Genomic DNA, 27,239 nt, shown 5'->3' on the forward strand with positions numbered 1-27,239 from the left:
CCACACACCCCAGAGCCTGGTGCCGCCCCTGAGCCCTGCAGGCCCCAACCCACGCCACGGGAGCCACCAACACCCACAAGCAGCTGCTTCTGCTCCATCTCCCGGGCGCCCCAGGCCCCCACCCTCTCCCCCATGAGCCCCCGTCAGGTGCTGGCACCCTCGTCCTGGTGTCCCCAACTTCCCCCGAGGCCCCCAGCCCCCTCAGGGGCAGCCGCTCCCTGTAACGCGCAGCACAGGCGGGGACCCGCGCCCGCCCAGCCCCTCATGGCGGCACCGCAGCCTCCCCTCGGGCCGCGCGGGGCCCGGGCTGCGCGCTGGCCAATCCAGAGCCGCTGCCGGGGCTCCTGGCCAATCGCCTTCAGCCGAGCTGCACCGAGGCTATATAAGGCTCCTCCGGTGACCACTGCCACCCTCCGTGCTGGCAGCGGTGAGCGAGGGTGTGAGACGGGGGCGGGAGTTTCTGTGCGGGGTTTAGCTGGGGGCGGTTGTTACCCAAAGAGAGTTCCCCTGAGGGGTTTACCTGGGGGCAGTTACCCAAAGAGAGTTCCCCTGAGGGGTTTACCTGGGGGCAGTTACCCGAAGAGGGTTCCCCTGAGGGGTTTAGCTGGGGGCGGTTGTTACCCAAAGCAAATTTCTCTGAGGAGTTTAGCTGGGGGCAGTTGTTACCCGAAGAGGGTCCCCCTGAGGGGTTTAGCCAGGGATGTTTGTTACCGAAAGCAAGTTTCTCTGAGGGGTTTATCTGCAGGCGGTTGCTGCCCAAAGCAGGTTTCTCTGAGAGGTTGCTGTGGGCCTAAGCTCTTCCAGAACCAGAGCAGTTTGTCTGAGCAGTTGATTTTTAAGGGGAAGCCACCCAAAGCTTGAGGTACAGACCCCACCACCAAGTGCCAAAGCAGGTCTGTGGTTGGAAGCATGTTCTGAGGCAGCTTTGCTGAGAGCTATAACCATCCTGGGCAGGAAGGTCCTTGGTGTCTTTGCACAGCCACTTAGGGGCTGTAATTATTTCAGCACTATGTGGTTTGTTTTGCATTGCACAAAGCTTTGGTGGGGGTTCAACCAGAAAGGGGGTCTGATGGGGCATGTGAGCTGGCTGGAGGAAGGAAAGGCCAAAGTCATCAACTGTGTTAGCGCTTCACTGTTCTTTTGTGATTTCTCCAATTAGTGCTGAGCAGGAAGAGCAGTCACAATTAAAATAATACCTATTCAAGATGAAATTATAATTACTGTGGGTTGTTTATGCAAATTTGACAAAGCACGTAGGAGCTGAACTGCCACCCTGAATCTCCTGGTCTAAAGGATGTTCTCATCTATAGTTATGGTTCAGTACAATACAATTTTCACCTTTCTGGTTTTCTGCTTTTTCATTTATTGCCTTTTTTCTGCTTTTTCTTGTTTTTAGGAAGAGTTGTGCCTTGCTAAGCATGCTGTGAATTCTCTTATGGTGATTGCTCTTTGGGTGTTGAGAAAAACACTTCCAAACAGGCGAGAGTGGTGGCAGAGGGCACATAGCTGGGCCTCCTTTGGCTTTAGTCGCTGAGCTACGCTGCTTTTCGCCATGCTCAGCTAGCAGGACAGACTCACATGACCACAACTGGAAGGTGATGCCAGCAGCAGGAACTTTCTGAAGCACTCTTCAACCAGCTTTTGAGTTTCTCCTGGCATATTGGAGCCATTAGATCTGATTCTCCTGGAAACAAATCCCCACAAAGCAACATCCCCCTTAACACAGCTGAGGGAAACAGATGCTTTTGGATCAGGAGCTTCCACCTTTTTTTTGTTTTTCTCCCTGAGCAAATTGATTGCTCGGCTTGTTTCTGCAACTAAAGCAGATGTTTCCGTGGTCACATGAGGCAAAGGGGCAGCCTGGCTGGAGGATATTGCTACAAGCTAGAAAGCATCAACATCACATCAATTTCTCATTTGCTTATTCTTACTTGACCTGACCACTCGCTTAGCAACTGCTTAGCAACACCTTCCTTGTGGAGAGGGATGTGGGAGTCTCCCAGGCTTAGTGGTCATGGTTGTGTGATTGAGAGACTTGATTTGCTTCAACAGAAGGGCAGCAGAGTTTTTCCAGCCTGTGAGAAATGGGGAGCTTGACTGATGGGACCGAGTCATCATGGCCTTGCTCTGCAGATGAGGTGGAAGCCAAGCAGAGCAGTGGGGGAGGCTGTAGTGAGGATTACATTTTGCTCTGAACTCTGAGGCATCCCCAACTGGACAAAGCTCTGCATCCTCCCTGGCCCTTCCACCTGCACAGAGAGATTCAGAGCTGACAAGGAGGCAGGCAAAGAGACATTTACATTGAGAAAGCTGAAGGCCAATTTGACATTGGCAAGAAAGCCGTGGCTCCCATCTGATGAGCAGGAATATTCGTTCTGTGGGGTAAGGAGGTGCAGATATGGGTCTTACAGCGGAAGGTGCAGTTCCAGTCTCCCAGGAGCAGTCAGAGTGGTAGGGAATGTCTCGCCCTGGCTGATGGAGACACAGGCTCAGTTCTAGCAGAGGCTCCCAAAGTATTCAGCTGGGAACTGCTTTTAGTCTGTTAGTGTGGTTTGGCCCCCTGGGAAGCATCAAGTTGAAATGCAGCACTATAATTAACAACCGACAGCTTAAATAATGTAAGGGAGCTGGGAGGCTGGAAAAGCATCTTCTCTCCCAGCAGAGGCTATGGGGGTGGGAAGGCAATGCAAACACTGCCAGAAGGAATTAGTCCCTCAGGTGGGGGCATGTCAAATAGCTTTTAGCATGGGTTCTGATCTGAGGCAGATGACTGTAGGGAGGAACATGGTCAGTTTGGCGCAGAGGTCTTGTTACTGGTGTTTTCCCACTCTGTGGAACAGCACGTACTAGGATGAGGTGATACTTTTCTCCTTCTGTTTTGGGAAGGTAGAAATTACTCTTAATGGATACAGCTGAGCTGTGATGAGTTTCCTGTTCGCTGACTGATGAGGTAACGTTTGACTCTACTTCCCCAGTGACCCAGTTGCAGGAAACCAACCAGCTGGGGTTGAACTGCAGCTGGGCCACAGCAGTTCCACCAGGATCAAATGAGGTTTGTGTTGGCCAAAGTCCTCTTGAGCTTTGTTTCCCCTTCACACCTGGGAGATAATTGATAATGGGCAGGCTAGCTATGGTGGCCAGGGACTAGGACTGTGAGGAAGAATTAGTTTAACCCTGCAGGTGTTGTCATCACAGTTGACAGGCTTTTCCATGTATGTGATAGTCACATTCATGCCCACAGCAATGTCTTTCATTCCTCTTCCTCCCCTTCACCACTTCCCTGACCACCAGCAGATGCATCTCTGTTTCCTTCAGCCAATCCCATGAGGAAGGAAAGCAAGCTGTGGCTGAGCCAAATGGTTGTATTTCACTGGGAAATAAGCAGATGGGACAGACAGATGGGAGAACAAAGCTATATATATATTTTTATTGCACAGATCTCTAATAACCAATAAAATGGGTCTGGGACCACAAAAATCTCTGGCATGGTTGCCATGGCAATATGAACACAATTCCAGTGACATGCAGCAAAGAAATCTTTTGTGTTGTTAGAGAGCTTTCTAAAATAAAAATAAATGAGATTTAAATGAGTGATTACGGCTGCCTCAAGGAGCATCTGCCAAAAACTCTGGGCCAGACCATCTACCAGAGTGTGGTATGGGGTTTTTTTTAACAAAATTGCAACAGTGGAAGAGTGTCCTTGGAGCCAAAGCTGAGCGGCCACAGGAGGCCTTACCTTTTGGAAAATTTTATAAATGAGGGGAGTTGACCTGTGAAAGTCTTTGTCTTGTTAGGGTGGTAGAAGTTTACATGGATTCAAAAATAAACTAGACAAATTCATGGAAGGAAAATCCACAGAGAATTACTCAGTTAAACCACAACCAGGCCTGGAAGTCTGAAAATAGTTGGGAGAAGGGAGACTTGTCAGAGGAAAGAGTTGTTCTTAGTTATACAGGTATCTGCCTGCGGCCACTGAAAGACTATTCAGGCCGGAGAGGGTTGAAATTAGAGGGATTAAATGGCATAACAGATTTCTAGGGATACAAGCCATTGTCTGCCCTGCCATCAGTCTGACATTGAGCTGATCGCTACAAGCAGGTGAAATGGTGAATTTAGTTCTCTTGGAGTTTTTCATAAATGAAATCTTGAAAGGAGGCAGTGTGTTGGATGATTCCTTTGTGGGGCTGCTTGGAGTTTCCCTGTATTGCCAACTACCTCTGCAAGAATGTGAAATGGGACAGAAATATTCACAATCTCACCATCCAAGTCTGTTCAAGTGGTGGTAAGATTGCTGTCTGTCACCTCCTGTGTCAGGGCTTGCTGGGTTCTCCATGAGCACATTCCCCAAGGGGCCAGTTCTCTCTTTGCTTTCCTCTGGATTTTCACATCCCATGTTATCAGTCCCCACGGAAGCAGGGCTTGATCGATTTCCTGAAAAACTTGTTCTGCATATTTCACAGCTGAAACACTGTTACCAAGTCTTTGCTGAATGTGTCCTTTCAGAGCAGGGTGGTGGTCTTAATGAGCACTGGCCTGAGTCCCAGAAGCAAGTGAGATTCTGGAGCTTGCTCATAGTTTATGGCTGTGGTTGCCTCTGTCTCAGGAGAGTGGTGGTTCACCGAGTCTCTCGCCTTGTGCCGTGGTGTACTGCTGATGATGACCTTTCATGAAAATTAGTTGTTTCTAGTGTAGAAAGACTGGGTCAAAATCCACATCAACGAAGGGTGTTTGGGCACTGCCAGCTCTTTGCATCAAGGAGCCAGAGAGGAGTTGGGACTCTTCTCTAGCAAGCCACAAACACTCTTCTGTCCTCAAAACAGGCATTTGCCCATAGCTTAACAGCAGAGTGGTCCTGAAAGGTGGGTTGGGAGCTGCCTGGGACCAGATCACCGGGTTGGTCCAGAGCACTGAACCATTTGATGATACCACCTGGGAGCATCTGCCTCTGCTTGTCCTGGCTGGAAACAGAAACCAAGGAGCAACGGCTCTGGTGTAGCTTTTAGCTCTACCCCTTCTTCCTGCCCTTGGTGGGAAGCAGGGCACAGCTGCCCAAGACCAGTGTGGTGTGGATTCGGCCTGCCACATCCTCCCCTGGGCGCCGGGGGAGGCAGGTACCCCTGCCTGCCTTTGGGGCAGGGTCCATCTGCAGTGCAGCTTGGTGTGGGGAGGCAGGCAGCGAAGCAGTGTTTATTCAGAGCAAGGAAGCGAGCTGCTGGGTGAGCTCTGCGTGGGAAGGGAGCTGTGAAGTGTGACGCCTTGGGTGGATGAATTATAGGCAGGCTTTCCTAGAATAGACCGGGTGGAGGTGAAGGGAAATGAATGCCACAGAGATGTGTTGGCCCTCCCCTTCAGGCTTAGCTGCCAGGGGCTGGGGTGCGTGTGATACACAGAAGTGCCTGGGTCTGATCTCTTCCAACAGGTTTCTTCCCCCACTTTCGTGCCTCCATCACTCCTTTGGTTTGCAGATACTCGCATTCACACGCAAAGCTACTACCAGTGCTCCAGTGAGTGAAGGGGTTGCCTGAGCTATGTTGAACCTAGCTGCTGGGAAGTTTCGTGCTATACTGCTCTGCTCTGTGACTGCTTCTGTGAGGAAGAGGGAGAACTGTTGCCTCTGTGAACATATGGGGATCGCTGCTGGATGAGTCCATCCTCATTCTTCAGTGGAAGCCACCCACGGAGCCACTCCTTTCACCTTTCCAAGGCTGTAGAACACTTTCATTGGCAGAAGAAAGAGGTTTTGTGTCACTGCACCCAGGACTCCTGTAGATTTCCAGGGAACAGGAAAAGAGATAAATCTCTGTCAGATAAAACACCAGACCTTTTTTGCAAGGAATTTTCTGCCTGGGCTCCCCAGTCCTCTGAACTGAAAAGTAGGCTGGGAGCCTCCTAAAGCTCGCCAAAAATTGGTGAGCAGAGCTGCAGGCCTCGCACCATAGCTTTTCCCAGTCCTGAACCAGACTTCTTCCCTGCACAGAAAGGCATCAGTACCAGGCCCTCTGGGACATCTCTGGGTCTGGGGCTCACGTGCTTGCAGTCTATAGTGCTTTTTCACAAATTTTCATGTTACAGACTCATTAGGAAATCTGAAATAATTGTTCTGAGAAAATCCTTCAAAAGCTGACATGCCCAAATGCGTATTGGCTAGCAACAGTTTGAATCGCAGTGTTCCTTCATGCTCTTTGTCTCCCAGACCGCGTGGGCCAGTGTTTAATGCACAATCTGGATTTATCACTGGTTTATCTTAATGCAGGAAATTGTCCAAAAAACCAGAAAAGAAAAGAGGGAGGAATAGGGAGGAGGGCTTATGACTGTTGGCAGCAAATTTTAATTTGGGTTTGGCAGATGAGGAGTTATTCATGGAAATCTTGTCCCGAAATAACACTGAGCCTGCCCTGCGTCAGCCAAGGCAGGCAGGCAGGCACGTGCAGAATTTGTCTCTTCTTCCCAGCCATGGGGCCGAGCAGCACGCAGGGGGTGAGAACAGGCATGCTGGGTCAGACCAAAGGGCATGTGGCTTGGCAGCTGCCTGCAGGCAGTGCTGTTTCTTGAAGCATGTGAGTAATAGGGCAGAGATAGACGGTCTGGCTCCGCTTGTACATGTTCCTTCACCAGGAACAGATTAGGAGTTGTTTTACGGTTTAAAGTCCTGGTGAGGAGATTTCAGTGAGTGTGTCTCACCCCATGCCGAGCATGTTGCTGGCTTTGGCTCCTGCAAACAAACATGAATCCTGCAGTGCGCAAAAGCACTCTCCTGTATTTCTTTTGTACCTGCTGATTTTTTAATTTCTTTTGAATTCCATCTTTCTAGTTCTTGGAGAGTGGGGAATGAGCTTTCTGAAGTATTTGCTTCCTGGTCACTCTGAAGATCCTACAAACCTCAGCCATTTCTTTCCTGTCCCTGAACTCTCTTCCAGGCTGAAGACATCTAGGTTAGTCCATCCCTGTAGAGGAGCTGTTCTACACTTTGATCTTTGATTCTTTTGAGTTCTGTTAAAGCTGCAACACCGGCACCACATCAGTCCCCAGTCCCTTCTTGCACTGCCGTGGGAGAGAGAGAGAAGAGCTGAAACCATAACATTCCTCCGCCAGCAAAGCCAGAGCATCCTGGCTTTTTGTTTTCTTGTAATGGTACAAACAGGAAGGGAGTCTGATAAGGTCCAGGAACTGATAAGGGATAAGTAACAGCCAGGATCAGGCCCTGGTCCATAGCACATTAAACTGCATACTACAGTACTTCTACAGAAGCTGCGCATCAGTGACATTATAAATGAAGAAACTAAGGCATGCTGCCTGACTGAAACAACTTACTTATCAAGCAGCCCAGAGCCAGGTGAGAATGATCCTGAGCTCTTTCTGCCCTGGGTTGTCACATTGTTGACCAGGACTGGGCTCCAGTTGCCCCAGGAAAACAGGAAAGATCCTTGCGATGTTGGACAACTGCATTGCTTCAAAACATGACTTCTTTTTTACACAGTCTTTGTTCTTGTGTAACAAACTAGCTCTGTTTCATTCAAGGTGCTGCAGGATCAGGCCCTGAGATGCTGACCTTGGCCAGTGACTGGCCAGGTCCCATCTTGTGGAGGCTTGCACCCTTCGCGTGGTCAGCTCTGTAGAGCAAGCCGTGCTGCAGCGTGGGAGCTGTGTAGGTGGCAGGTCTTTCAGAAAGGCCAGGGACAGTTGGAAAACAGACAAGTGCCTGATCTTATTTGAGCCCCACTCCTGCCAGCCTGTTGCATCTGAATGAATGTGGGTACCATGCCGGAGGGAAGGGGAGGATCAAGCAGGTCTGGCTCTCCTCAGGCAGCCAGGAGGCCACCCACTGGGAACCCTCCCAGCCAGCTCTGCTGAAACAGGAGACAGCTGTGTGAAAGGCTGTTGCCCCGCCATCATCTGAGCCCAGACGTGCTCCATCTGGCCAGCCCCACCAGCTATCGTGCTGAGCACACCTGCTGCCTACCAGCCAGCCCGACCCTCAGCCATCTGGCCTGAGACAGCCCAGTTAGAGAGCAACCCCGCAGGTCTCCAGGCTGGGAACTGGGCTAGCTGGTAGGAGCCATTTCATTTGGAGTGAATGCTTGGGAACATGTAGGGAGGGAAGAATAAGAGCAGGGAGATGGTTGGGCTGTGCCATGTAGGGAACCAAATACCTGAAAAACCTTTTACTTTCCAGATTTGTAGCTTTACCACTTCTATTGTTTTTTGAAAAAGGACTTGTATGAGGCTGCTCTCATGCTTTGCCCAGGGAGGCAATGCCAATGTAGTCATTAGCTTCCTTCTGCCTCACCCTCCAGCCCTGTTTCCAATGGGAAAGAGCTGAGAGGGAGGGACCTGGAGTAGCTGGAGGAGCTTTCTGCTTAATTGACCTCACAGTTGCTTTGTGGCCAGCCTCAGCCCCATCCCAGGGGATGGTTAACTCTTTCGTCATGCAGAGTGCCACATCAAAGACCTGTGCTGTGGAAGTGACACTCAGAGTAGACCTGATGAAGGCAAAGAAAGGGAAATATCAAGAATCTTTGCAGCTCAGAGCTCTGCAAGTTTGGCTGAATCCCACCATACCACAGGCCACCCCTCACAGACTTTCTCTGTGTCTTTACAGACCCTTCTCCAACTCTGGGACAGTTGTCCTTTGTGTGTGGCAGTGTGGAGAGAGATGAAAATCTGAGTGCTGTCCTGAAGCTTTGTGTCCTCACAGCCTTGCTCTCAAATGACCCATCATCCACTCTCTGGTGAGCACTAGGGGCACATCCCTGTGACAGGCCTGACCTTGACATTGCTCCAGGAAAGCGTGGTCTGGGAGGCTGAGCTCCAGGGGCCCACAGAGACGTGGGAGGTCTCCACAGCCACGAGCTGCTGCTCAGCAGCTCAGAGGGAGGGTGTTGGGCTCCAGGCACAGCTCAGCCTCAGCTCTTGCTCACTGGCACCTGTCAGCAGATGCTGGCCCCAAGGAGCTGGAATAGTGCCTGGCTCTTACAACACTGAGTAATTCCCCCGGGGCCAGGCGGGTGCAGCCACAGCAGTGAGCAGCCTGGGATCAAATTTCTTTTCTGCTGCCAATGCTACTTCTATGGGTAAATGAAGCCAGGTCATGGGCTGGCATTGCTTTTCCGCGCTCCCACACGTGTCTCCCTGCATAGCAGAATACTGCTGCGGAATAATGACCAGGCCTTATAGGGCAGTCTGAAATACCTCCTGGCCTATTCTGTCACTTGGAGGAAACTGTGGCTCTGCCCAGCCCCTGCGTCTCCCACGTTGCCTTGTTCCTAAGCCCCTGGGTGGCTATGGAGAGGCACAGGGAGATGGCAAGGGCAGAATGTATTTAATCATGAGCATGCTGCTCCTCTTCGCTGTGACACGTTCTGTGCTGTCCAGAGAGGATAAGGGAGCCTAGCCTGCTCCCCGCAGCATTCTTAAGCCTCACAGCATCCCTGTTTCCACGCACACACACGCACACACGCACGCACACACACACGCACACGTGCACACACGCACACGCACACACACATGCGCACACGCACACACACACACAGTGCCAGCATCCTTCCTGCTCCCCCCACAGAGCCAGACTGGGGCCCTCCCTGCCCGCCCAAGGCAGGAAGGATGCTGGCACTGCAAATAGCAAGTCATTTCCATTTCAGTGCTCCTGCTGCAGGGAAGGGCTGGGCCTGGGTGTGTGGGCGCAGAGCAGCTCCTCTTCGCTTCTCCCTACCTTGTGCTTTTTCTCTGCAGAATTTTCCTGTTATCATATCTGCCCTGCTCCCTCACCTTCATATCTGCCCACCACTATCTCTTTTGCTTTATTCTCCTGAACCCTCTGTAGATGGGGCTTCAGTTACCCCTCCCAGGGCTCTGAGGTGGCAGCAAGCCAGAGAGCCCAGTGCAACACTACCCCAAAGCAGAGTTGCAGCCAGCTGCTCATCCTTCACTTGTGGTCCTCAGGGCCATGAAGCTGGAAGCTGCTGAGCAGAGCCCTTTGAGATCCCCAGGCCCACAAGGGAATGCCCCCAGCTCACAGTGGAAATTAGTCCAGTTCATAGTTCTGTCACCTAGTGTGACTAATTTTTCACCAGCCTCTCTGAGTTCAGTTTCCCTATCTTGGGAAAAGAGGCTCTGACTGCCTGTGATCCTGTGATCCCTACTACTCAATGCCAGATCCTTGAATTCAGGGAGACTCTTCCTCCATCACAGGCAGGGAAAGGCAGGAGAGCCATTGCTGAGCTGTTCTGAGCCCATATCTCTGTCCATCCCTTCTCATCTGTCTACTCGCTGCCAAAGCAGAGGAGTGTGAGATCTCCTAGTGGAAAAACAGAGGGAGAAGGGGGAGAATTGCCAAGTGCAACAAGGCAGAAGCAGGAGGCAGATAGATGCTGTGCCAAACAGAGATGTCAGGCACTCCTTCCGCACCAGGCAGACTGCAAAAGGAGCTGGTGTCCTGGCAGCTGAGTGGTGCGGCAGAAGCAGCTCTCTCCTGCCATGGAAACAGAGCTCACAGCGTGGAGCAGGAGCCACCTGCATGGGCTGGTGTGGTTCATACCTGTGTCCCTGCACAGGGCCATTTCTGCTTCCTCTAAGGTATAACCCAAGCAGTTTACAGTCGCCAGCTTTATTGTGCTCCCCTTCTCTTGCTGAAGTGTGCTTCTCTCCCTGCTGAACTTCCGCTGTGCGTCAGCAATCTAGGGCTCCATCTGTCACTAGCCCACCCTCCTTGAACACTGCCATGATGTTTGTGCCCCAGGAGGGGAGGGAAGTGGTCCCTTGCCCAAAGATACTGAGTGATATGCACAGAGGAGAGGCAGTGACACATCAAGGAGCTTCAGAAACTGGCTTTTATCAAAGCTTTGTCTTGCCCGGGTCTTCTATGTGCTGTTAGCGTTGGGTCTGTAAGAAGAATCGTAGAATCATTTTGGTTGGAAAAGACCCTAAGGTCATCAGGTCCAACTGTTAACCCAGGACTGCTGAGTCCACCACTAAACCATGCCTCTAACCCAGTATCAGACACCAGCTGGCAGAAGGAGACTCTGGCCTAGTTTTCCTGTCCTATCTGACTCATCAGGGCAAAAGGAAACAGACTGGGCCAGCAGTCATTGCGGGCAGGTTGTGGGGGGCTCATCAGTGGCTCTGCAAAAGCAAACACTCTACCTCAAGCACCAGTCCACTTCCAAGCCCCATCTTTGGCACAGATTCCTGTAGGAGAATGCCTTGATGTAGGTCAAAAGCCATGAGAAAGCCAGGGGAGAGATGTGTGCAAGGTGGCCAGCACCATGCTCCAGCCTTCTGCTGTCTCCTCAGCTCTGGCGCCAGCCGCGTGCTGGCAGCACACACCATCTCCAAACACCACCTCCAGCGCAGGAGACAGCAGAGGAGGAAACACGGAGGTGACATAAAAAACAGCATTTGCTTTCTTGGCCATCTGTCACAGTGTCGCATTTGCCTTCCCAAACACATCCCAGCTCAGTACTGGCTGGGAAAAACAGGGAGTTATTTTGGTTCATCAGCATCTAGCGGGATGATGGATCCCACGTAGCAAGCAGGCAGGCAGCGTTCGTGTTGGGACTGCTGGCTTCCTTGCAGGGATAGCACACAGCACCCTGTGCACCCCGAGCCACCGATGGGGCTTAGTCACTGCAGGAGTGTCCACCAGCATCTTTGCTGCTCCATGTTGTCTCCAGCTGCAGGGCTCCTCCCTCTGCCTCACTGACCTTCACGATGGAGACTTGATTTGTCTGAAGATTCAGCTGCAGGCTTAAGGCTTAAGGTCAGGCTTAAGGTCAGGGAGATGCAGGCTACTGCCAGCTGGAGGATCCCATGCTCGCACTTGTCTCCCCTGTGATGGCACTAGCAGCAAATGGCTCCTTGCTGTGAGTCAGGCCAGGGAGCTGATCCAGAGAACTGAGGACTAAAAATCTCCAATATTCAGCCAGATCAGCTCCCTGAGCTGCCCCACTGGTGGGCACAGGAGAGGGGAAGGGAGGAGGGAACCCCCTTCTCCCGTGGCGCGTGCACTGGTCTGCGGTCATGCAGTTGCAGTTTCAGCCGGTGTAAGCGTGCAGTCAGCGCAGGACCCGATTTAGCTAAGCAGGGCTTTGCACGGGGGACTGTGCACACTTGGCGCGTGTTCTCAGCAGCTCCGCAGGTCTCTGGCAGCCTGCAGACAAAGCAGTGAAGTGCTTGGCACCAGTTTCAATCCCAGCACAGCACAATGGGCTCCCTGTGTTCAGCGTGAATACAGCAGCCATGCCAGAGCTCTCGGGCCTTCAGGAGATGTTTTCCTCAAGTCCTGCTCTGGGTGCACTTCCCCAGCTGTCTTCTCATTTTCCTAGTCATGAGGCAGAGTCCCACGAGCAGACACAGCGAAGGCTGGCAGAGTTTTGACACATTTCATAAGGAGCATTAATAGCGCAAAACTGGAGGCTGTGCTGTTGGAGGACGTCGGCTCCTTCCATATTCCTTTCTCAGGCAATTCATTACCCAGCTGAAATTATTCCTTGGTTAAAAAGACAGGTAATTCTTTTACATTGAGCTTGGGATTTCAGGAGGAAATAACTTGCCGGAGACCCACACAAAGCAAACCATGATAAGAATGGCTTAGAATTTATTACCCTAGGATATTTTTAAGTGGAATAATTTCCTTGAAGTAGCCTGGATTCACAGAGAGATTCCCCCAAGAGGGCAAAGGGAGCAAATCTGAAGGGAAATGGGGTGAAGAAAGTTGGGGAGGGGCAAGAAAAGGAGGTTAGACATTTTGGCATAGGCAAAATGACAAGGGCCAGTTTTGTAACAAGAAGTTATTGTCTTGTCACATTGCAAAAAATGGAGATTAAAACAAGGGAGAAAAAGCCTGAGAAATGGAAATGACGCGTGGCAGCTGGACTAAGGCAAAGCAAGCCAAGTTTTATCACAAGATTTTAATGTTTTGTCTCTTTCTGTTTATTTCCCAAGCTCCAAAATTACCCATCGGCAGGGAACCAATGCCACATACTCCCACCATCTCTGCATTGTGATCCAAAGCAGGAGTAAAGCTTCCCAGCTCCACTGTAGTGAATTGATCTAAACTGAAGACTTTATGTTGAATAAGGTAGCAACAGGTCCCACATAAGTTGCTTTGACCAGGGCATTTTTTACTGTTGCAGCTGACAGTCGGTGGCATGCTGCCTGTGTTTCCCAAAAATGCCTCCTTGCACCCAGAAAAGAAAAGCAAGGGAGAAGCTACCAGAAAATCAAGGGGTTTCTGCACAAGGACTGTTAGGTGGCTTGAACAAAGGAAACGAGGATATGTAACACATTTGCAGACACCCCACACAGGGAGGAGAGGTATGAGTAATGTAAGACAAGATAAGAGTTTGAAAGGAGCCCGGTAAAATGGAGAAATGGTGCTGAAATAGCCCCTGTGATGAGGTTCACTAGGAATAAACGCGGAGTTCCACAAACCTGCATTGGTCATCAGCTATGCAAATTGTGGGTGGGGGACAATGAGCTAGGGAGCAGCTTATACAGGAATGGTCCTGGCATTTTAGTGGATCCAAAGCCAAGAACTCTTCTAAACCTGTTTTTTGGGGAGCTTGAAAAATACCTTTCACAATGTGACAGCCTTTCCCTCCTCTTCTCTGTAGCAGGACACAGTTCCTGTTAGTTGTGCTAGCGGTGTTGCCTGAGGGTCGCTGGCGAACCAGAGAATGAACTGACCAACGTGAAAACCTCTGTTTAATGTTAGTTTGCTGTGGTGTTTTTTTTCACGTTCCCTGATCTGGTTCGCAGCATGACTCCCCTATGTGTGAACTGGGGAGGCATGAAGAGACAGCAAAGATGCAAGGAGCTGGGGATGCTCTAAGCTGTAGCTGCCATGAGCTTTAGCACATGAAAGCACAGTCCTAAACAATCCCCTCCTCCAGAAATGGCCATAACTGCGAGGCTCAGCCGGGCATTTCCACCATCACAAAGAGGAGAAAGCTGATGCTGAGCTTTGGCTTTGCTGTTCTTCGATTTCTTCATCCCACAACCCCCCGCACATGAGGAGGGAGCTATAAAAAGGGACTTCGGCCCAGTGCGTCTAAATGGCCAGCTGTGTTTCTTTGTGTTTTGTTGCCAGGTATTGTTCCCTCCTGACTGTTAAAGGGTAACCTGGTATATACCTTGCAGAGAATAATGGAACTATTAGTCATCCTAAAGCCCTGAAATAAGACACCTGCAGGCAGCAGGTCTGAGCCATTTCAAGTAACTGTGCATGTGGCAAATTCCTAAGAAGCCAAGGTTCTTACTAACTTCTCTCTTCCGTCAGCCTTTGCTGCTCCACGTAGAGCCAAGGAGAAGGAACTGGGTTTGTTGTGGCTCATCCAGCCATGCTGGAGACTTCATCTCTAGTGTAAAGTGCTTTGAAAAAAGCACCTTAAACACAAGAGGATGGACTGGGCACAGCCGTTCTTACCACTGTGAAATGTGGTCAGTGCAGAGAAGGGAAAAGTAAAGTGTCAGGTCTTGACTTGAAACTGTAGCAACATCCAGAGCTGCCTGTCACCTCAGAGCTGCCTTCTTTCTTTTTTCTTTCCATCCACTCGGGAAGCACATAAAGCTGGAAGGTTTTAACACCAAAGCAAAAGAAATACCCCTAGTGATACATCCCAGGTAGATGGAAGTGTGAAAAAAAGCCACAAACTACAGGAATGGTGCAACTGTGGTTAGTATCTCCCTTCTGCACCTCCTGCCAGCCCCAGTGATTATTACATTTCTGTACAATGAGATGACAAACAGCTCTGAGTGAAATGTGTGCATAATTTTTCATCCCCCCCATGCCTTGTTTCCCCAGGCACTTTATAAACTCCATAATGAAATGCAGCCACCTGGCACACAGCACGCTGCCTAGCAGTGAGAAGAAGGGAAACTTGAGCCAAGGATACAGAATAAGTCCAGCATTTTTCTAGGCATGGTCCTTCAAGCACTGCAATGAAAAGAACAACCTTGTGTTTGTTTGTTCCTCCCTGTACAAGTCTCTCTGAAGCATCCCTGGCCACTGGGAAACTGCCATCTGTACCAAATACCATGAAACAAGTATGTGGAGTCTCACAAGGGACTTGCTAGAAAAGTTGTGCGCACCTGGGCAAGGCAACCTATTTCCTGAAGCTCCTTATCCAGAATCAGTGCATCCCTTCGCCATGTCACATTCATGGTGGAGATACTCAGTTTCATTCAGGTAGAAGGCAGCTCCAGTACAACCAGAAGCTACCAAATCTATGGATTTTTACCAGAAAGCATTGCCAAGGCAGATCTAGAAGTGTCACTGCCAACTCCAACATACACCCTAGAGGTTTCCATCAGCCCAGGACAGCCCTGATCATGAAACAGAGCTTCTGGAAACTCACCAGCTGAGACAGGCTGGGCAGCAGAGACAGGAGAAGGGGCAACCAGCAGAGTTGACTCAGCACTAACCGAACGCAATCAGTCTTTGAGGCCAGCCAGCTGCTTGCATGCTGTAAGCATGATGGAGGCAAGTGGAGATTAAAGCTGTTGTCCTTTCCAGCTGTAACTGTCTGGCATGCTGCAGATGGCCCAGGGTAGGTCCTGTCACATGGATTTTTGGCATGCTCCCATCTGGTTGTGTGAGGTTTAGTGGCCCTCTGGCTCCCCGGTTTCTGAAGTGTGGGATGAAGAACAATGAGCCTTGCTGCGTACATGGGTCACTAATCCATCCTCACTGCAGCCTGGGGGTTTAGGGGTTTTAGCATCTTGCTGGAGATGAGCTGGGCCCTGCAGAGTATTGCAGGTCAATGGGTTCAGTTTCCAGGCTGGTCCTTGCACAATGCTGTGGCAGCTGGCCTAGCGCATGCCAAGCTGGATGGCTGGCTGTACTGGGAATTCATTGCATCCAATTAGTCCGATTTTCAATTATCTGAGAGAATGAACTTAGCTAATTAAAGCCTAATTACATTTTGCCTGCTTCTTCAGCTGTCTTGTCCTATTAAACCTGCATTTTGGGACTCTGCAAGGCAAGAGGGGAGTACTTAGAGCTGCACAGAAACCTGTAAGTTGTGAACACTTGTGGGGCCTGCCAGAAAGGATGACTCTGGATTTAACCCCACATGCATGAAAGCTTGAGCCATGCCAGGACAGAGAGCCAGCATCCAGCACCAGCCAGGCAGCTGTCACAGAAAGGGAACAGTGCCCTGAGCTTGCTTTCATGCACACCTTGTTTTCCTGGAAGGTGAAGTGTTCTGCACAAGCACCTGCATTCATCCTCACACCCACGCTTGTGTACCAGCCTTGAACAATACCAACAAACACACTAAGGTAACAAAATCAGCTCTTTAATGAAGAAGCAAGAGTCGTGTAGCTCTGCAGTTCCAGCCCCTTTTCCAGAAAGATCACTCTAGTTGCCTGCTGTCACAGGGTAGATGTTTCTCCTGCCTCTTGTTGATTATTGCCTTGATCATCTCCACTTCCAGTGTCATGTCCACAGTTAGAATGAGGTGATAACTCATGTCCTCACAGTATTGAACCCTTTCAGAAGAACTGGAGCATCACAGGAAGGATGGATCTTGTCTCCTTTTCCCCTACAGTCATTCAGAACAAAACCAAAAGTGGTGTTCACTGAAGGCACATATCAGCAAGGCACAGCTGGTGCTGCATAAATCATAAACAGCCCCTGAGCCCACGTGGAAAGAAAAGGCAGATCTGACAAGGGATTCAGGTGCTGTGTCCTCTACTCTCACAGATCCTTGCTAGGAGAGTAAATAGACCTGCAGAGTTGGTATCTTCAAAGATTGTTGCTGGGGCAGAAGAACCCCGTTCATCTGATAAGTGATATTGAGATAGATTTGATTAACTCAAAAAGAGGAAACTTGTTTGATTTAATAGCTGCTCCCTGACTACACCCCAACAGAGAGCGCTTTGCCATGTCCAGGACTCAAGATCCTGACCAGTTGAACATGGTAGACAGAGTGCCAAAACAGCTGCCTTCACCTTGGAGTCATCTGTGACCTGCAGCCAAGATTGCCATGCAGACTCATCTCTCAGCTTCTTGCACTACTGTGCTAAAACCTCTGTTATTAAAAAGTCATTTTTGCTTTGTTGTTGATTAACCTGCCTTAAATTAATGACATGAAAATGTCATCCACTCTAATGAGCTTCTGGGAAGGATGAGAGCTGCAAAGGCATCTCTGAAGCTAGACTTCTGTTGTTCTTACAACCTGAAATACATGTAGATGAGCAGCGTTTTTCAGATCAGAGACAGTCACTTTAGATATGTGTTCGCGTCTTTGAGCGTTGCCAGTGCCCCCACCGCTTTCCAGCATGTTGACAGTGATGTCTTCAGGGATGTGCCAAACCATACTGATTGCTGGCAGCATTCTGATTTTCTCTTAACTGCATTTTCCATAACCATGTGTTCATGGAACAAACAAGTCCAAGAAATTGCCTGTCTCTAAAATCAGAGCAGCGCAAACTTGACCAGACTGCTGGGGAATTGCTTGGCTAAGTCATCTTCATGGGGGAACTAGTGTGAACCCAAAGATGTATTCAACACCATGGAACAGGCAGTTGTTAAGGCTGCTGAGGATGTCGTGTGCTTCCCTGTGTTCACTGTTTTTCCAAAGACATATTCTCCAGGACTAAAACCAGGGGTTTCCAATCCCTCATTCATACTTGAGAAAACCAAGTTGGATTCAGAAAGCCAAACAACTGCTTTGAGGACATCTACATTTACATGTGAATCCATTAAATCTGAGATATCACCCTGCACAGACAGCATGGTCCAAAGCAATGTCCTTGAATGCACTGTGGTCTTTTAACTATGTCATTTTGCCACTGCCCAGGGACTGTTCAGGTCAGGCTGTCGGCACAGGTCTGGACCATACCAACAACCGTTCTCACAGGTTAACAGTACCATCAGGCAAGTTCCAGTGCCCAGGAACATCCCTGGCCCTGTTCAGTTTCCTAGTACAGATGGAGCTGTGAGATCCATATTTTATACAGAGGACTTGAAATGCTCACACAATTCTGTAACAGCTCTGATTTGGAAACAGGAAGAGGGACAACCCACATTTATTTGGAAGTGAGGAGCTTTCTGTGCCCCAGATTTTGTCGTGTGCGCCCGGCGCTCTGCACACCTCAGTAGGGAGCAAGCCCTGTGTCAGGCTAGCAGCTCCAGGCAAGGTAGAGCACAGGGCCAGGGCAGGACAGGGGATCTGAGGAATTCCATGCCAAAATACCATCAGCAGCCACAGCGGCAAAGCAGCTGGAAAGACACAGAAACTGGGAAATGTTTCCCTCTGAGATGGAGAAACTGGTAGGCAAAGTCTTGGAAGCTGTGAGGCAATGCTGGCTCTTGAATTCTGTCATCTTTTGGCCTCAGTTCTCCCTGAGTACTTGACTCTGATAGCATCAACTTGTCCCTCTCTGGCAGAGCTAATGGACTACAGAGGCTTTATCTGGAGGCTAATAGCTCTCACAAAGTGGGGACAAGAGAACCATGCTGAGCTGCATCGGGCATTAACGGACCAATGTTCCTGAGTAATTGCACTGTGTATTTCAAGCCATCTCTTTGCTAAGTGAACCCCTACATGCACTGCCACAGCTTCCTTAATAGAGAACGGGCTCACAAAGCTGTTGATTTAACCAGCACTAAATTAAAATTCAATATGAGGATCAAATGGACAAACCTGACCCACTTGCCAGAGGGGATGGCTTGGGAGGGGAGGTGGAAGTAGGTTTTTGCCCACTGATGGAAGGGCAGGAGGGAGACACAGGAGATTTCCATTCTTGCTTGATGAGTGCCCCTTTGCTTGGAGACCTCCCCAGAGCTCAGGAAACCTGTGTTTTCTTCTTAGGTCTGTCATGTGGCTTTAAGAAAAGTGCTTTGTTACCTCCTTCCCAGCCTCTGAACTGCCTGCCTCATCTTGGAGACCAGCTTTGGGACCTTCATCACTTGGGATGCAGGTAACTGTAGGCAGGCTGCAAACTGGGATCACAGCATCCTTCTGTGGGCTTGGCTGGGATGAGGGCTTGTCCGTGACTGCTCTCTTGTGCATATACACTTTGAGAGACAAGTGTCCTTCCCGTTAGCCAGCTGGGGACACACCTGAAGCCAGCCCAGAGGTCTGGAAGGGAAACCAGGTGGTGGAGGAGCATCCCAGACCCATCCATGAGAGGGGTCCAGCCCCTCACCCCTCACAGCACTCAGCTTCAGACCCGCGGAGATCCACTCCAGCCATTCCCCAGGCTTTCCAGGGCAATGTGTGTCTGGAGCAACCTGGTTCCCCCCACCTACCTACAGAACAAGCCCAGAACTGCCAGACGAGAGACAGGAAACTGCTACTTACTTAATTTGATTTTATTTTACTTCTTTTTTATTTTTTGGGCTTTCAGAAATGTGTTCAGTCTGGATTGAGGTTACAACCCGGGTAATGCCTCCCTGCCTAAAAAAAAGGCTGTAACCATAACAACCTGACTCTGCGCTTCATTACCATGGCAATTCTCAGGAATTATTAAATACTGTGTATGTTTGGTGCACCTGCTCCAGTACATCTGGTGCCAGGCTCAGGTTGGGATCCTCCCTCCCCCCTAATCTGTTTGTCTGTCTCTTCTTGTTTAACTCTTTCACTGCCCTCAACCAAGACTGCCAGGGCAGGGAGAAGGAGGTGGGTATGGTTTGGGACTTGGTTTGGGTTTTTCCCCACTGCAGGGAGGACTGTATGACCAGAGTTTCTGCATTTGCTCAGGTGGGTCAAGCCACCTCTTTGTTTCTCCAATTGTAAAATTGGTGATTACAGAGGTAGAGGATTTATCTTTGCAGGCAGGCTGCTCAGCAGGGAAAAATGATCTCACAATTGCCTTTCTCTGCTGCCTGTCTAGAAATAAGAAATTCCAGCTGGAACAGAATTGCGGCAAGTGGGGACCAGCCCAGAGACAGGGAACTGTTCCTGAAGCAGGATGGTGAAGATCCAGTGCGGGTTGCTCTTGGTGGGGGTCAAGAAGCAGTTCTCCATTAGTAGGACAACTTATACTGACCATGTACTACCTAAAATGATGATTGCTTTCAGCAAAGAGATGCAGAGTAGATGAACCAGTGGCTCAGACCAATGTGGCCTGTCCCACAGAACTGACCCGGTATCTTGTATTCCACTGCTAGGAGATGATTCTAAATGAGACTCAATGGCTGGTCCTCACTCGGTCACTGATGTGATGATCCACGTAAACATGTCCCTTCTCTCCCTGTCTCTCTGCTGTACTTTATAGCCAGCAGTGTCTCTCAATCATACTTGTACAGCTCCTGGCACCCCAGTGACGTTCTAGAAGCTAAGATGCTACAAGTAACAATTAAAAAAAAAAAATCAAAATAATATTCATTATATTCAGCCTCATTCCAAAAAAAAAACCCCGCTTAAATTTTCTTGGGAGCCAGTATCCGCTTGTGAGCTTAAGCTGAATAAGTAGGTGTGAGATGGAAAAAATGCAGCTATCTGTGGGGAAGGGCAGAAAGAGCCCTATGGTCTGCTTTCCTTACACAGGCCCTGGAGTAACCACCTCATCCTCTGGCTGGAGGACTCGTGCCTCTAGGGCAGGACAGCTGGATTTCCAGGGTCTGAGATAGCAGCTCTTCCCCTGAGATCTGGGGAGCATCATGGTGCCCTCACCACCTTCTTTCCACCGGGCATGACCTGCACTGGCATCTGCTTTGTGCGAGCAGGATGGGGAAGGAATCGGGGCAGCTAAAACAGCAACCATGACCTCACCTCAAGAGGGTCTTTAGACCCCAGATCTCTAACCCGGGGGTTCCCTCACCATGCCAGCCCTCTGTTGCCTTCCTTCTGGTCTCCCCTTGCCATACCAGTGCTGGCATCAATCCTCCAGAGATCTTATTTTCCCCAAGTAATTCCTCCTCTCAGTGGGGTAATCAGCCTTTTATTGGGAATCTAACAGGATGGGACTTCTGTGCAAATCTCTTAAACCCACTGCAAGACAGCAGCCCAGTAACCCCATGTGGACACGTGCCATGTAGTATGGTGCCCACCAACTGCTTTGCTCTGCTGACCCTCCTCTGTTGGTCCACATGGACACACAGACATGTATGTACATAACGCAGACGTAGCCCTTATGGTCAGGAAAGAGACACAGCACAACTAGAGGATGAATAAGCCAATGTAAAGTTGGGCTCTTGTCCCAAGGGGCCATGGGCAAACACCTGTGCAAGCTCCCCCTGTCTCAGTAGGTTCCCAGCTCTGCTTGCTGGGGCATTACTGCTCCTCCACCTCATGTATCCATGACCTTCCTGTGGCTGACGTTTCTCACCCCCACGCCCCACTCCTGGATGTGGCATCTGAGGACACTTGGCAAGTTGGTGGCTACATGGGATTGCAGAGCCATGTTTCCCCACTGGGAAAACACATCAGCTCTGACGGCCTCTGGCAGAGCAAGGCAGGTAGGGACAGCTGAGACAATTTGACCAGCATCTTCACTCAGGGCATTGTTGCAGACCAGTTAAGGTGATTTTGATAGGTTCTTTGTGTTAGCAGCTCTTCCCGTGCCTTGCTTGCATTGCTAACACTGGAAGGTTTCTTCCATCTTCCCTGAATTCTCCCTGAACTCATCTTTGGGCCACGGCTGGTGGATGGATCGCCAAGAGAGACCAAATGCCAGCCTAAAGCAGAAGCTGGGTGAGAGTTTAGTGACTACATCTGGGCTGTCCTCTGACAGCACAGCAACATGAAGATGCAATTACACAGTTAGGTTATACATGCAAGTACAGTCCTAAGTGTGTGCAGAGCTGGGTCATCATATGCATTGGGGATTATTTGCATCTCAACCTGAAAACGTGACCAGGCTGTGCTCCCACCAGCGGTTTGCACTCATATGCAAAGGAGTCAATGGCCATAACACCCCCTCCCACAGCAGGGACCAAAATCCCCTTCCACCCTGCTGTGTGAAGCCACTTTTACATCTGTCCGCATGACAGCAAACCCTCGGTGCCGAGAAGGCTGCTCAGGTGTGCAGACCTACAAGCTGCTCATGAAAATCAGAGCCCTGCCTGTTCAGCCATTTTACTGGCACCAGCAGGACGTTTCAGAGCTTTGAATCCCAAGTTCTGGTCCTGCTGCCATGTTGTCTTTGTGCCCTTAAGGCATCACAGACCACAGGTTAGTGGGAGCAAGCAGTGACAGTGCTGCAGTAGTCCTGCTCTGCATCGGGTTTAGTCCACCAGTACCCTGTGGGAACCTTGCAGAAGGTGCCCAGCAAATACTGATTAGTTACAAAATGTACTCTAATCTTGTTCCTCCTTTTGGGAAAGGCAGAGAGCTGTTCTTCTGGATTTACATCCAAGTACATCAGATCATCAGCTCCTCCAGCATCCAGGATTGCTTTCCCACTACAGAAGTGGACCCAGCAGGAATACTGTTGGTAAAACAAAAGTCAAATTATTTCCATCTCACACCCACAGACAGAGCTGTAATTCCATCACAGAACAAAGGTCAGGAGTCCTCCTCTCACATAATTTAGTTTTGACAGCTCGTCAGGATCAGAGGAGCTGGAGATTTTAGCTTGGAGGCTGAAATCTTGCTTTGCAAGAGGTGCTCAGTGCATCTTCATGAATCTCTGCTACAGCACTGTGCAGGTATTTAAGACAAACCTGAAATACATAATTCCTGATGAATTGATTTGCTGCTGGTAACTGATACTTGCCTGTGAGAAATGTATGGTAGTTTCTGCTTTAAAGAAACATGTCCAGTTAGAGTTCGGTTGGAAGGTGAGATGATTATATCTGGAACTGGGATTGGAATACCTGAACTCTGCACACACAGAGAAAGAAAATGAAGACAACACAAAATTCTTTTGAAACAGTTTCTTTTTTTCCTGAATGTTCACCAGTTTTCAAAAAACTACAAAAACCTCAAAGACTGTAACAATATAGCACTTGATAAAAAGGCTGTTTTGTACAAAAACAAGCATGCTTTAGTTTTTGGGGTTGGAGTGGGTTTTTGTATTTATCTGGGTTCTTTTCTTCCTTTAGCATAGTGTGAAGAGAGAAAGTACCAGCTTATTTAACAGGTTAGCTCAGAAAAATAAGGAAAAACATGCTTTCCCCATTACAAAATTTTACCAGAAGATTCATGCTTGAGGTCCGAAATACAAACAGACTGACACATTTTGAAGCATGCAGACTTTGTTGTACAACCCACACATAACTTCCCTTCCCCTTCCCCATGGTCAAAGATGTGGTCCATGACATGTGTTTTGCTTTCCCTTTAGTTTGCTTTTTTTGTTTTCTTTTTGTAGTGAGTTATTCGCTTTTTTTTTCTGTCTTTTTTTTTTTTTTTTTTTTTTTTAGCCCTAAATCCCAGGTAGTGGTATCCAAGGTAACAGCAGAAAAAAGTCCAGATCTGCACATTATCACTGTTTCTGTAAGTTTCATGCAAAACTTAAGCCATTTCTGCATGCAACACGATGCTGGTCATTTATTGTGCTTCATACAACTGAGGGGAGACTTCCCCATTCACCACAACAGTTTGTTGATTGGTGACTGCAGGTTTGCTTTCCCATGGACACAGACATATTAAAAGACCCCTCCCACCCTCTCCAGTCCCCCCCAGCTGCCCCAAACACATGGGAATGTGCATCTCAGCACCAGGTCCAGACAGTTCACTTGCCTACAAAAGCCCGGTGCCTTCAGTAAAGTCCTATGATTGCAGCTCCCACATCCTTGGAAGGTCTTCGGTCCTTCACCAGAAAGTTAATCATGCTCTCCGACTTGATGAGCAAGTTGCAGCCCAGAAAGAAGATGCCAAACATCACAGTCAAGGAGAGGACACAGAGGACAGCGATCTGCACCACCCGTGTGATGTAAAGGCTCCTCTCATCGGGTGCCAGGACCGAGGAGCTGCCATCGGTCGCCAGCACTGAGCTGGTCCCGTTGCAGCAGGCCATGAGCATCCCCAAGCCCTGGGTCCTGTTGGGGTAAGCTCCCTGCTCTAGGAGAGTCTGGTTGAAAAAGGATCCATTCATGGTCTATGCGCGATCCCAAACCTCTGGGGAAGGCAAGTGGAAAGCTTGCTGTCCCCCTGCCCACCCCTCACACGCCAGGGCTGGGTGCCGTGGGCCGGCGGGCTCCGAGCCACCTCCTGCCTTGCTCTCGCAGTGCCTCGGACGGGAGGAAACTTCCTCGAGGCTGCGAGCAGGTGGGAAGCCAATTTGTGCAGCCGAGGGATGGCTCGCTCCCGGATCCCTCCTGGCACAGGCAGCGTTAGCACAAGCCCCCAAACAAGGAGAAAGAGAGAGCGAGAGAAAAGGCGAAGGGGGCGCGGGGGAGAAGACGGCAGCTGAAGATCACCCCATGCCTCCTGCCCTCGCCGCTGCCCCGAAGCTGCCACCCCAAGGCACAGCCCGTTCCCCGCCGGCTCTCGCGCAGGAGGGAGAGCTGATTCCTGCCGGCTGGGAGCTCCACAAATGCAAGTTCCACGCTAAAGTCTTCACCGTGTTCAAAGAAAAAACAGCAACTCCACCCCCTTCCAGCCTCCCCCCAGGACCGCCTTCCTCCCCCTCCACGCTCACCCAGGCTGCCCACCCCTTCCCCACGCCTGTGCACCCCCTCTCTGCCCTGCCACGGGTGCCAGCACCCACCCCTGTGCCACCCCCAGGTGGGGGCTGACCCCTGAGGCCCTGCGCAGCGTCACCTCACTCATCCTTCCTCCCGGCTCCCCCGCTTGCTCCCAAAAGCAGCCCCCACGGTCGATGTTTGTCCTGGGCTGCTGGCAGGTGCCTGCCCCCCCCCCCACGAAGGCTCCCGTGAGCCTCGGGTCAGTGCTGCTCTCGCTGATCCCCGCTTGCTGCTGCGTGCCACCCACTCCTTAGAGCAGCGCCGGCCGAAGCCAGCCCTGGCCACCCCCGGCTCTGCTCAGCGATGCCTACCCTGTGCCTCCAGATGAAAGCTGAATCCTTCCCTCTTCCTGCATCCTTATCTTCTCTGGCTGGGGGTTTCCACCCCAGGCACCTTTGCCTCCCTCTTCTCCCTCTCCTGCTCCTTTAGCCCCTTTGAAGGGGAGCGCTGCACCCCGATCTCTGCCCAGTACCCCTGCCCTGCCCTGTCCCCAGCCCTGGGTCCTACAGCAGCATCACGGCTGCACCCAGGGCTGGAGCACCACAGACCCCCTCGCCCAGGCCCCTCAGCCCCAGCGAGGCAATCCCAGGGGGAGTTTCATCGCGCTTCCCTCCCTGTGTCTGCGTAAGCCCCTGAAGTGACACCACAAGTCGGGGTGTCCAGCCATGCCTGGCTCAGTCCCGACCCTGTAGGTCCCAGGGCTGTGCCCGTGTTACAGCCGTGTCACAGCTTCTCGGCTTCACCCATCAGCTTTCGCCTGGAAAGGTGCAGGGAGGGCACAGAACTGCAGCTCACCCCCCAGCCACCATGTGAGGACCTTGTCCTCATTTATCTGTGTACCTCTTGGCTTGCCTTCTTTGCCCAGCCCCCAAAAGGGGATATTCCTAAGCCTAAGATGAGAAGTGATAAATTGCAGCTAAAGGCGGGCACGTGAGGCTGGCTGGCCGCAGGTGGCCAGTGGCTTGGGACAGAGAGTGTCAATCGATTTTCATTTTCGGCAGCTGGGACCTGTGCCCCTGTTCTGCTGCTGTGACTTCAGGGGCTCAAAAAACAGTTGCTCTGTGTTTTACTTGTTGCTTTTTCCTCCTTGTTTTGCACTTGGCATCTCTCTCCCTAAAGGGCTGCCCGACCTGCGAGAGCAGTTTGCAGCAGAAGCGCTTGCAGGAGGGAGGCCAAAAGCCCTGATCGAACAAGAGCATCTGCTCCTGTTTAACCTGAGGGCCTGGAATAATCCCCACGGGAAAGCAGAGCATCCCCCCTGCCCCAGGGCGGGTGGGAGCTCCTCTCCCCTGCTCGCTCCCAGACTGAAGGAGTTTCTGCTCCCTCTTGTGGCTCCAGCTCCAGCCTCTCCTCTCCCCCGCACGCCTGAGCATGGCTTCGAGCTGCTGCACCCACTGCTCCTGGGTCACAGCAGTGATGGGGGGGGGGGGGGGGGGCTCTGGGCTCCCCAACACCCTCCTGCCTGCTCCGTGCCTTCATCCAAGCAGGGACTTAAATAGCCCAGAGCATCCCACTGCCTGTTACGAGCGCCTGGAGTTAACAGCACGGTGATGTTTCCAGGACAAGCAGTACCTTCTTGCAGTAGCCAGGGAAATTCAGTCCAAATGTGATGAATTAAGTTGATGCCATCCTTGTCCTCAGACAGGACCAGAGCCCGGACGGGTGCAGGCAAATCAAACACTTCATTGTGCGGCTTTTTCCTTCTTCAGAGTTTTTGCAGCATGCTGGAAGCAAGGGCTGGATCGCAGTTCCCGCTGGGCAGCGAGTTTCAGGACATCCCAGGCTGTGTCCCTTCGGAGCCAGCAGCACTTACCAGTCTGGGCAACCGGCTGCTGGGCAGGACGGGTCCCCCAGCTAAAAAGGCCTGGGAGAGCGATGGCAGGTTGGGTCTGTGGGATGTGCAGAGCGGAGCAGGGCTCCCACGTTTCTCTCTAGAAACTTAGAAGAATTCATCATCCTTTCCATGAAGCATCCAGACACGCTGGCAGGGTGATACAGCGCAGCACATGGGGACGGGCTGCTGTGTAGCCAGAAAGCCCTGCCTGATGGGGAAAGGCCACACAGGCAGCATTTCCAGGCAGGACAATGAAGGAAAAGCAGGAATTTGGATACCCTAAAACCATCTAACGGGGTCAGCAATGAGAGATAGCTCTGGGATCTGGAGAGGGTAAGACTCAGAGCCTCCCAGAAAGCAGGCTTGGGGTTTGCATTGATGTCCCAGCCAAGATGCAGCCCTTTTTTGATGCTGCATGAGGGTCCGTGGGCTTCTCCTAGCCCCCTTTACCAAATCCAAGCCTCCGGGAGGGAGTTGGATCCCAGGTGGAAAATGATCCCCCGCTGAGCGGAGCCCACGCAGCCGCAGGAGGGCAGCAGCTCCGCGCAGGGACAGTGGGGCTGGGCCGCGGAGCAAAGAGGCTTCACAACTTCTTTTAAAGCCAAGAAAAGTCCCCAGCTCCTGAGGCAGTGTCCCTACCTCCATCTCGTCCTCACAAACACCATCACCTCTTGGTGAGAGCCGCACAGCTCTGGGGCAGGTGCCGTTCTCCCCATCTTTCCCGATGTGGGGCTGTGGTTCTCGTACAGCACCTTGCACGTCGCCCACGAGCTTGTTTTCTGCTGCTTGGTGCGTCTGTGTGTTGGATCATCTTGACCCAGGGTTGTG

At 50.9% G+C, this 27,239-nt stretch overlaps 1 protein-coding gene and 1 long non-coding RNA gene across 2 annotated transcripts; one reads left to right on the forward strand and one right to left on the reverse strand.

Moving 5' to 3' along the window:
- Window positions 1–1,401: 1,401 nt before the first annotated feature.
- Window positions 1,402–23,637, forward strand: LOC114012585 (uncharacterized). The gene is made up of 3 exons (XR_003555135.2): window positions 1,402–2,382; window positions 18,816–18,924; window positions 19,840–23,637. It is a non-coding gene; the product is annotated as an uncharacterized LOC114012585 (long non-coding RNA).
- A 12-nt stretch (window positions 23,638–23,649) lies between these two features.
- On the reverse strand, window positions 23,650–23,985 carry RPRML (reprimo like). Its single transcript, XM_055790114.1, has one exon. It carries the CDS (start codon window positions 23,983–23,985, stop codon window positions 23,650–23,652), a length of 336 nt encoding a protein of 111 aa, XP_055646089.1.
- Between the last annotated feature and the right edge of the window lie 3,254 nt (window positions 23,986–27,239).

Source organism: Falco peregrinus, chromosome 18, assembly GCF_023634155.1.
Source record: "Falco peregrinus isolate bFalPer1 chromosome 18, bFalPer1.pri, whole genome shotgun sequence".
Classification (NCBI taxonomy): Eukaryota; Metazoa; Chordata; class Aves; order Falconiformes; family Falconidae; genus Falco; species Falco peregrinus.

What these genes read in the sequence shown, in the direction of transcription:
- RPRML (XM_055790114.1), bottom strand. Translation starts at nt 23,985, where the DNA reads ATGAATGGATCCTTTTTCAACCAGACTCTCCTAGAGCAGGGAGCTTAC.